Genomic DNA, 11,845 nt, shown 5'->3' on the forward strand with positions numbered 1-11,845 from the left:
TTTAAAGTGGTACTGAAAATGGTCACATGATTTACATGCGAAATAAATAGCTAATTTAAATACAATTAGTCACACTCATTATGTTAGAGCAAATGTTTCAAAAGAAATTATCCATTAAAAATTGACACTCACAAGCTGAATGTAAAACATTGTGATTTTGTAAAATTCGGTAAAAATTACACCTAGATAATCATAAATGAATTCTTTCCTGTCCTATGAGTGTATACCTCGTGGATTCTCCATTTTTCACACACAATATAAAGGATTTTTACATTTCAAAGTTTGAAAAAAGGTTGATGCATTTACACCCACTCATGAGAAGCCTACTGAAAGTGGATTCATTGGGACATTTAAATAATTTAAGGTGAAGAAGAACTACAAATACTGCATGAAAAAGATATTCAATGTGCATGGAGAAAGTTGATGAATGTGATGAATTTGTCAGTCTTAGAAAACAGTTTATATTGGCAAATCCAAAAAACCCAAGTATGTATTCATTTTTTGTGATGAATTGGCTTAATCTACACTGGATATGCATGTTCTGCATAGACAAATCAAATGTTTGCAAATCACTGTAGCACCAAAAACACTCTTGGACAAGAAAACTATTTTTTCCTTGGATGATCAAATTAAACAAACCAGAGTTGGCCACACTGGGTGTGGGCCTGATATGGTTTCTATTTGCGTAGTTTTCAACCTAGATGTCTTCTCTCTATGAATATTTGAGTAGCTGAATTTGAAAATGTGATTAAATCAACAGATGTGATCAAATATGAAGAGGAAAATAAATTCATCACTAAAACAAAGGCATATTATAAAAAAATTTAGCATAGTTCTCATATTAAATCTAAATAGCCATTACCATGAATTCCAATACTAAATATCACCTATTACAATTGGAAACTTTTCCATAAATAGCTATGTAATAACAACAGAAGTGCAATTCATTAAACCTCACTAAAATATTGTCAGTATTACCAAGTTACATTTAAACTATTGGTTAGAGTGAGTGTGTCTATATTGGTCTTAAAAACTAAGATGTCACCTCAACTTATCAAGTGACGCATTGTGAATTTCTAGTACAGTGAATGTTGGCTCAATGTTACAAAGTTTTAAATTTTACCATATGATCATTAGCCAAATGTGATTCAAAGTGGAAATATCCTGGCAAAAACACAATTATTATCATGCAATCAGGCAAATGTGGGACTAATAGACAATAGGAAACTACAAGTTGGAAAAAAGTTATCTTTAGCTGCCAGAGAAGGGAAAGTATGTAAATAAGCTACTAATTTAAAAAAATACATATTTTAATCCATTAAGTTTAACCATTTCCATAGGTTATACTTATTACTTCATGACCTCAAAACGTTCATGTGTTCTGATAAACCATCTTTCTAAAATGTACAACAAAATCAGAAATCAACTTACAGCCTGAGGAATGGTTGGAGTTGATGGAGAATGATGGGTGTCCTTTGGAGTAGATCTTTCCACTCTGTCTGCTTGTGATGGCAACTGATAGCCCATCATCATGTTTGGAGGAGTTGACACTGGCGTCCTAGCGCCACTGCCCATCATATTAGGTGCACCTAAAGTGACCACAACAATTTTGCCATTACGACCTAAGTTGACTCTATTCAAGAGATAAATACTACAGTAATAACATTATTTTTAACATGCATTCCTTGGGGAAAAACGAGTCCGTATTCAATACATAATCCACTGGTTTACCTAATTGCTTACCTATTTACAACCATGCAGGAATTTTTCACTGCTTCTTTACAGTGCTTTCTGTTAGTACTTTAACCCAGTATTTGATGCATGGACTAAGTAATAGGCTTTGAAATATTTCCAGCAATTCAAATATAATATTTTATTGTTAGTAACACTGCTAAATTTCATTTGTAACCCAAATATTGCACAATGCATTTTTTTAGAACGTGATAAAGCTGAGCTATTTTGTACCAGAGTGTACTCCACACACACATGGAATTGATATGCTGTATTGTATATACCAGGTGTATAAGCCTAAATCCGCTGTTTTTTAGACAGAAAGACATTTCTTTTTCATAGGGCGCGAAAAAATTATTCATTAAAAATATCGTCCCTTGCAAGCTACACATTTTTTCCATATTTCAGGCGATTTGTGGATACCATGCCAAAAAAATTCCTTTTCTTTCTAAGTAAACCATTCGTCAAGCCATTTTTTGGACTTCTGCGTAAGTTTCGAAGTGCCGCTCAGCAAGCGTTTGGCCCATCGACGAAAACAGGTGGTAGTTCAAAGGAGCCAGGTCTGGTGAATTAGCAGCATGGGGTAGTACCTCCCAGTTGAGCGTTTCCAAATAATTCTGGACCATGACTGATCTATGGCATGGTGCGTTGTCATGGAGGAAAATCAGCTTCTCATGTTCTTGCTCATAATCCCATCTTTTTTTCACGCAGAGCACAGTGCAATTTGATCAATTATTGGTGATATCGATGGGAATTGACAGTTTCACCAAGTTTTAACAGCTCATAGTTGATGACACCCTGCTGATCCCACCAAACGCACCGCATTGTCTTCCGTTCTAAGCGATTTGGTCTTGTGGGCAATGTCGATGGTTGACCAAGATCAACTCACAATTTTTTTCGTTTAGGATTTTCAAAGTATAACCACTTTTCATCACCAGTCATAATTTGATGCAAGAACGACTTCCTTTTTTGCATGGAAGGTAAGATTTCGAATGTGTTTTGATGTCGCTCCATCTGCCAATCATTCAATTCATGTGGCACCGATTTTCCAATCTTTTGAATCTTTCCCATGGCATGTAGGCGCATGAAAATGCCTGGCTGCGTAACATCCAAGTGCTCGGCAAGCATTTTTTGCGATTGCATATCATCCTCGCCCAATAGAGCCTGCAATTGATGATCCTCAACCTACCTAGGCCAATTTTGATGCTCCTTATCGCTCAGGTCAAAATGGCTGTCTTTAACCTGACGAAACCAATCTCTGCAGATTGTTTCCAATAAAGCACTGTCGCTATAGACCTCAACAAACCTTCGATGCTATTTGAAAGCCAATCTCTTAAAATTAAAGCAAAAATGCAGAGCTTCCCGCACATGCTCTTCTTTAGGCAAGAAACTTGACATCATTATCATACGAAAAATTTAGGTTCTTGTATGAAATTGCTGATGATGCGCACTGACTATTTCGTTTAGAGATGTCAACTTCCAAAAAACAAAAGAATGGCGCATCCATAGTGACTTAATAGCTTACTATCGCCACCCGTGAGTAAACAGCGGATTTAAGCTTATACGCCTGGTAGGCATTTCCACGCAGGTCACTGGGATAGTTCGTTGGCTGTTCAATCTGTAATGCCGAATTTCAATTAAAAATTAAAATATTTAATCATTGCTATGAAGTCACAGATGAACAGAGAAATTTCAGTGGTTTTTAAGATAGAAAAGTACTCAAATAAGTAAGATTATTATTAGGTAATCTACCGGTTTTGGTAGGTTTTTAGATGGACACAACTACCAAATAATTATTTTGTGACTCCTAAAAAAAAACACAATCCAGCAACCTAGTAAGATATTAGATTCAAATTTTGAAGCAAATGATTTTGTTAAATTGTTACTCTGTGATGCAATTTTCAATAAGAAGTCGAAGACTAAAAAATCCTGAAAGCATTCGAGATGGTGGAATACTTTCACTTTTCACAGAATACATTAACAGATTTTAGAGGAGCAGGAGCCAAAAATTGCAACATTTGACCAGTTCGGGTTCTATGGAGGTATCTAGGGCTGAGTATAGGAAGGTGTCCTGGCTATTTCGTGCTTAAATTATTATTTACATTGCATTAAATGACTTTCGTTGAGGAAGAAAAAGCTATTGTGCAAAAATAATGGTACAAATATTTATGCAAAACAGAAATTAAGAAATGCAAAATATTTTCCGCAAATGCTATACACTTGTTGATGATTATTTAACACAATTATGCAACACTTTACGCAACAAAAAAACACAATATTAAATACTTTTTATTTCCTACATGGTTTGCCAGCACATGGTCTCATTTTGCCAACCTTAGTTTTCCAAGGAATTGAACACTAAGTTTAAGTGAATGAGGGAAGACGATGCTTCGATATTTTCTCTGCCAAGCTTTAATAAATGGCCAACTGACTTTATAATTTGTTTTGCTACTGTGTCGTAACTTCAAACTGACACCACTCATGAGTGGGCTCTTGGGAAAAGCTGAAAACAACCCTACCATCTACATTATTGCAAATCTATGTATTTTCCATAAATTGAGTGTTTGTTATTTAGTACTAAGGCCAGGAAAATTAAGACCTAATATATGCTCTGCGGTTAAATTAGGTACTTATTGCTATCCTGGGAAATCTGAGATTCACCAATGTGTATTAAATTTTTAAAACGTATTAAATTGGTTAGACTAATTAACTAAGGTTAAAGGTGATAGTTTTAAAATATCTTAGTTTCATTCTTGCCTATTTTAAATTGAAATTCATCTTTGCAAAATATTTTTAACACTATGCTTAATAGAGTCATTACTTTGAAAGGAAATGTTTTCGCAAATTGAAAGGTGTGCATCCATTAACATTTCCTTTTGATGAACAATGGAAACTATGAATTTTGTCCAGAATCCTTAAGAGGCAAATGATTTGGATCAGTTACAAACCATACAAACTTGAGATCGGAAAATTTTAGAAAATTTTTATTCAGTTATCACAGTCACAATACCGGAATATCCAAAAATATATATGTGAAAATATCAAACCTGTATATGATAGCTAAGGACCAACATCAAATTGTTCAACAATCTGCCTAAACATTTTAAAAAAATAGACAAGTATTTCACTATTCAAGAAGAATCTATTGGCATATCTGGTTGATGAGTATTATTGTAGCATAAATGAACATTTATGTAAACCTTAAAGTGTATATTAGATTCCTGTTATAACCGTACTTTTATCTCTATTTGGGAATAACATGATCTATATCCCACTGACATGCCCTATACACCTGTCATGTATTCTTGATACTCTACAATCTGAAGAAATAAATAAATCATTACAATTAGAGCCAGATATAAAAGTTGAAAACCTGTTTCTTAAGTTCAATGACCTCATTTGCTCAAATCAATGAGATATTTAACTTTCTTGCATGATTTTTTTCTACCAGAAGCATGAAGAGGACGTAAATGAGCCACAACCACCATATTTGCATATTGTGATACTAAACCTGTAAATTTGATATACACCATTTATGATGTCTTTAAAAATTGTTTTTGCAATAAATATTATCAGTTGATTTGCAGTTGGGTACATTTAATTTGACACCAAAGTTCCATTAGTAATATCAAATTATGGATTTTGCTAGGCGACTAGCATTACCCAGTAACTTTAACCAATGTATCTTATAAATAAAATTCAACTAACTTATACTTCCACTATTAAGTAGATATTAGCAATTTCCTTCTATCAGCTAATTATGTATTGAAGTATTGCAAACTACACAACCTAAGGTATTAAAAGGTCTCATCAAGAAATGAGGATTCAAAATCATGAATTTTATTTTGGTTATCTAGAAAATTACTATATTTTGATAAATTAAACGTCTCTCGTGTCATACAATATGCACATTACAGTTGATTTGTGAACAGCTGATTTATCACGTTTAGCACTTTCATCCCTTTTTAAATACAACTGCTTTATTTGCCTAATTCAGTTACATGGCTTCCTTGGACTTGCAGCATTTAAATGTTCTGGTTAGCTATCAATAACAAAATTGATCCAATTTAAATTTGCAAAGAGACTAACTTTGTCATCTTCATCCTCATTCTAAACTTTTATTTCATGACATTTTTAACTATCTACTGACCTGTACTGTGATGTTAACTGGAGTATTGTAGTCAATACTCACCTCTTCTTAATTGCTATACTTTGTAATTTCTCTCAACTAAGGATTATTGATATATTTACATGCTCGACTCATCATTATATTGTCAGAAATTATGAAGAATACAGAGAACTTCCACCAAACTTTCAACAGAGGACAGGTGCATTTAACTCTGTGCGAAACGGGTTTACGAACAGCCAATGCTGACAATAGATATCACTTGAGCCTCTCTAGATAGCACTTTAATGGTTAATTGATATAACTAGCTACAATATAGCTATTTTGCAGCATTAACTAGAGGTTAAAATTAAACTTCAGTGTAATGAGGCATTCTAAAACCAATTCTAGTGTCACAAATGATTGTCATGAAAGTTCTCCACTGGGGCTGCAGCATCCAATTTTTTACTTAATTTTTTTCTAAAATTCATTGCATTTATCTAGCTTCTTTCATTCTCGGCCATTGCTACCACAGATTAGAATGAACATGAACAGGGATAGCATTTTCTTCTATCAAAATTTACTAACTTTAACAGTACACAGTAACATCAAATAAAAAAATGACATCCCAAGGATGTAAAAGCAGGCAATCAATCAACTGAAGCAGCCTTTCACCACAATTTCAATTCGATGTCTCCCGGCTAAAATTTGAACCTCATTGGATAACTGGTTCAGGTTAGACAACATGCAACAGATCATTTAGTATTATAAATAATTATGCTTATGAAATATTTTACATTTCGCTCATACCCAACCCAGGAAATATGCACATACGAGTCAAGTTGAAGTACATTTAAATTCAATGTCACACGCAAGATATTTTTTTCTCCGAATATTTAATGTCACAACACTGCTGACCTGTTGTGCTTCAGCAGTGTAGCTTTCTAGACTTACTATGCTAGATAGTAATTGTTAAAGTATTTTTACAATACACTGTCACGATGGCAAGGAAGAATTTATTATGAACATCCAAAGCTGCACAAATCACAAAAAAATAAACATAATACAAACCACGGAGAAGAGATTGTTGTGCCATTAAAATATTGGCGGGGATGCCTGGAGCACTGGATCCTCTTGGGGTCTGTGGAGCCATCATTAATGGAGGTGGTGCATGGAGATTCTGGTTTCGAGATGGTGGTGGTTGCTAATTGAATAAATGTGTCTACATTAGTCAAATTACCAAAATAAAATACCATACATTTTTCGACGAACATAGACAAATTGTCAACAAGATAATACTTTTTTAAGCAACCAATGACAATTGAAACGCCAATTAAGACTTGAATGAATGAATGAAACTTTGAGGTACCCAAAGAAAATTGAATCAAGTTTTACTGGGTGAAATTCCTTCATGATAAAGGTGATGATGATTATTTGCAATGGAACTGTAGTTGTGTTAAAATAAATTATACCGTAGACTTGATGATTTTCCTTACCCATAACTTGAGGTACACAAAGCTGTTAAAGTAGGTATTTCAAGTCCAAAGTCTCTGAAATTGATACCTTGAAAGTCATCTGTGCTGGTTTCACACACACATGGCTTACTTAATTATACAGTAGTACTTGTAAAATCTGTACCATATTCAATTAATAACGATACTATAATCCATGGCAACCCCATGGCAGTGCTATGGTTAACTTATTTACACTTAAAAATATTTAGTTTCACATTGCCCTGAAGGTAACGAGTTATTACAGAGCGAAAGCTTGTTGATTATCGTTATTGCTGAGAACAATTTTTACTATCTATGAACATATATCTTGAGCATATGAATATATATCTATATATCTTGAGAAGTCCCACTCGTATCCCAAAACTAGGATTCAATTTTCGTCCACTACATAATCTCCATGACAACTTGAACATCATAATGGACCGTCATGGTCAGGGTCAAAAAGTTCAGGACTAATGCACTATTCATTATTTTCTGGAAAGAACTCCCTGCATTTACACAAACATTATCATACAAAAATATCAATAGAGTAATTTGAAATATTTTAATTTTTAATGCCAATTCATAGGAAAATAAATATATGTTAATCAGCACGGACTAGATTAAAAACAAAAATAGCTATTCAGTGAACAGTGCTTATTTCACAATGATGTGAATGAAGTAGAATATGAGGCATACGTAAACAAAATAGCCACACCATGCATAAAAATAACGCAAGTAAATGTGGCCTGATGGAGAGTGTTTGGTTTGAGTTGTTAAGGTAAATGACCCACAAAAAATGTTAAGAAATTTTTACAAGAATAAATTTACAGGCTTATCAGGAATTTGAAAAAGAAAATAGTCTCTTTAAAAAACTCTTTAAGCCATCAAGTGGAGGGCGATTTTTAGAATGATGCATGGTATTTGAGTTCACTTAATAAATAAAAATTACTAAAGCTAAAACACTTAGGCCATTTAAAATATTGGCAAATGAAAAAGAGGAGGTAACCACCAAACTAATAAATTTAAATCATCATCATACTCTGACATATTCAATGACAACATAAAAAAATTTTTCAATGGAGTACAAATTTCTGATTGTGAGAGTGGGAAGTTTAAATGAGAGCAGTTGGAGGCAAACAAGTTGTTACTTTAATAAATTCCTAAACAACAAGAGCATTTCACAAAAGAATTTATTCCAGAGTTAAAACCTAACTTACACCTAGCACATATGCCCAATGCTAGCAGATATAAAAGAATGTTATGACAAGGAGTTGCAAATCTATGTAAAATGGATGACAAAATAAACCATATCCATTTGTGTGAACTAGGTGACAAGTGATGAGTTAGCCCCTACTTTCCCAACACTTTCTCATTAACTAATTCCTTCATGAGTATTATTTTCTTTATCTGAGAAATCTCATATTAATGCTTTCATGAAACTATAACAAGATGCCTCATTTTTTTTTAATTTGATGCAATTAGACACTGATCTTTCTATTAGAAATTCCAACTTTCAATTTTGATTTAAAGATGCGAGGGTTAAAAGGATCAAACAAATAAATTAATTTACTAAGCAAAGGTCTCTGTGAACAATGATGTACCATAATGCATTTCCATGGCACAAAATAACATTGGGCTAATTTATTCACCACAAAATACTGAAAACAACTTAGAATAGACACGTAGCACTCAAGGTTAAAATATGTACACACAAAAATTGTGCAGTTTGTCAATATTGGCAGCCACATATCAATTGTAAATAGCAATATTTGATCATTTTCATTCAGAAACTGAAAATTGATTTCGTGAATCATGGCCCCTGTAAATAGGGCATGTAAAATATGAAATTTAACAGGTGGGCGATTGGAAACAGAAGTCTCAAAATAAGGAAATACAAGAAATTTCAGATCAATTTCAACTCGCATGCATGTAGTGATTGGTTGACTGAAGCATATTTGGTTTCTGTCAGCTGGGACTTTTCTTTCCCATACATTTACGTTTGTTAATAACTTTTAACAGATAACTTAGTCTTTAATTTCCTCTGTTATGTATGAAATTGAGTTAGCAATGAATTTAATATCAAATTTATGTTTATACATAATTCTTAACTAGGTCGTTTTACACCAACTTTACTCCACCTATAGAATATACAGCTCAAGCTTTTAGAAGCAATTAATAATGCCTAGGTTGAAGATAGGAAACCAATGTATTTACTAGACAGAGTGTCACTACTGCCAACTTAAGGAAAACTTAAAAGAATTAAATGGCGAAAACTATAAATTATTAAGTCAAAAACTAATCTGTAATCTTACCCCTCTCAACATTGGTGGAATGAGATTAGGACTCGATTGTTTATTATGGTTAGCTCTGACTAGAGAATGCGGAGAACACTGCTGCTGAACAGGTGACTGTCCTGGCGTCTGCGACTGACTTGAGTGTTGATGTGACTGATGATGGTCCCTGGGTTGCTGTGGAGACGGTGGAACTTTGCTGATGGAAGTGGTAGGAGGCACTTTGGATGATGGAGGAAGAGGGGGAGGGGTCGATTGGTGGTGATGGTGATGATGGTGGTGATGATGGTGATGAGGCTGCTGTGCTTGAACTGTATGCTGCTGTTGCTGCTGCTGCGAAGTCGGAGGTACAACCGCAATGTTCTCTTTCATTTGTTGAGACTGACGAAGTTTCTTCAGCAAAACCAACTTCATTTCTTCATTTCGTAATTCCTCCCTAAGTTTCTTGATAGATCTTTCACGCTCTTCCAATTCACTAGGAGATAACTCCTGAAATAACAAAAAATTGATCCACTAAAGAATGGCATGTATGCATCTATTTCCCTATCCACACAATAACACTTAAAGAAACTGGATTTCTCAAATATTGAAAACTTATACTTGAGCCACATTTGAGGAAGTGGGCCACTACAGGACATTTACATTATGCATACAACTGAAGAGTTAAAAAACTCACCACGTATTTTTAAATAATCAGTATTCATCAAACAACAAATTTCACTTCATGCAAAAAAAATACTCGTCAAACGAAAATTTGATGTTCAATGAACTCACCTTAATCGGTGGAAGAGGCGGCATTTCACCACCATCGCTGTCACTTTCATATCCATTAGTAAAACCATTGACACGAGGTTCTTCGTCTGAAAGGACAATAATATCAGGGCTTTCTGCATAATTCCTTTCTGTCCGAGGCCTTAGGTTTCTTCTTGGGTATTTGTCATCGAATTCTTTGATACTTCGGGGAATTAAATCTCTATTTATATAAGAAGAGTCCGCAACAGCCAAATCTTCGGACATTGGAACATTGCCCCTGTTACTCCTAGATAAATCCTGGGGTAAATCACTCGCGTCCTTTCTCGACGGTGGGCCACGATCTTTTCTGTGGGAAAACCACGAGCATTAGTTAATTCCAATGTAAAATGATCCGCTAAACTATGGAAATTGTAAACACTTTGTAACATAGATATCATAAATTGAATGGGTCAATGACCTCTTCACATAGACTTACTTCACACTAAGATCTACAACAGCATCCTCATCGATATCCATTTTTTCCACAACAGTACCTGCCATCAGACGATTAAGTGGGCCAAAAAGCCCAAGTTTTAATCGAAAGGCAGCTTTAGATGAACGTCTGAAAGTAAACAATTTTGATTTTCAAAACTGATGGCTATCAAGGAAATGAATGCAGAAAGCAATGTCAGCATAACAAAGATAAAAGATTAATCGGATCGGCTAAAATTCAAACGAAGGTACGTAAACTCAACTTGGTTTCGCTTAAAAATGTGCTCTGACCGATAGTAATAAACAAATGTTATCGCTTTTCCATCTCTACTAAAGGTAGAACATGCACTGAAAGTACAATAACCTTAGCATGGCTCGCGAGTGCAACAATACACAAACAAACAATTTACCAACAGTTATGAGTTATTCAGAATGCAGGTAACGATAGCACATTACTATTGATAGTCATTATGGGAACTAAACATATTTCATCATAAGAAACTCACGTGGAAACTTAATAAAACGTATGTTGTCGAAAGCGTAGAACGCTTCTGTACTGTATTTTTTCGTTTCGCGTAAATACGGTTTCCCTCGTTATTTTCGTTAGATATCCATGATGATTACATTATTATGAAATTGTAGAGCTGCTTCCATTTCACTACACTTCATCCTACCCTAACATGCTCATAGAACGCAAGAAAAACAACTTTTTAACGTCCAAATATTTCCGTAGGGCAATCTGGCACAGTGATCGTTCACTCATCTGTCTCTCCCACAATCCTCAGCGTTCCCATTGTAAGAATGTCCGCCGGCGACAGTTCTCGCAAAGCCGGTCAAAATAAATTCTTTACTTGCATCTTAGTATGACTTTAACAGCATAAAATGTGATTTTTGCATTCTTTGAAAGAAGTAGATTCCTTAGACACCCTACTCGCTATGTTTTCCTATAAGTAATTAACCTACCTGGGGGTCAATCAAGAATGTTCCAAATTTGTTAA

The 11,845-nt window shown here is 34.4% G+C and overlaps 1 protein-coding gene across 1 annotated transcript in view; it reads right to left on the bottom strand.

Moving 5' to 3' along the window:
- LOC139690704 (transcriptional repressor p66-alpha-like) overlaps positions 1 to 11,535 on the bottom strand; it is a 27,891-nt gene extending 16,356 nt beyond the window's left edge. Inside the window, exons 1-6 of the mRNA XM_071588254.1 lie at positions 11,354 to 11,535; positions 10,852 to 10,977; positions 10,398 to 10,722; positions 9,645 to 10,112; positions 6,908 to 7,040; positions 1,432 to 1,589 (exon numbers count right to left, since the gene is read on the bottom strand). Of these exons, the coding sequence (XP_071444355.1) occupies positions 1,432 to 1,589; positions 6,908 to 7,040; positions 9,645 to 10,112; positions 10,398 to 10,722; positions 10,852 to 10,916 (1,149 nt within the window). The 5' untranslated portion in view covers positions 10,917 to 10,977; positions 11,354 to 11,535. The remainder of the gene's footprint in view (positions 1 to 1,431; positions 1,590 to 6,907; positions 7,041 to 9,644; positions 10,113 to 10,397; positions 10,723 to 10,851; positions 10,978 to 11,353) is intronic.
- Positions 11,536 to 11,845: the final 310 nt, after the last annotated feature.

The sequence above is a fragment of the Hetaerina americana genome, unplaced genomic scaffold (assembly GCF_022747635.1).
Source record: "Hetaerina americana unplaced genomic scaffold, ioHetAmer1.1.p SCAF_1, whole genome shotgun sequence".
NCBI classification, from domain to species: domain Eukaryota; kingdom Metazoa; phylum Arthropoda; class Insecta; order Odonata; family Calopterygidae; genus Hetaerina; species Hetaerina americana.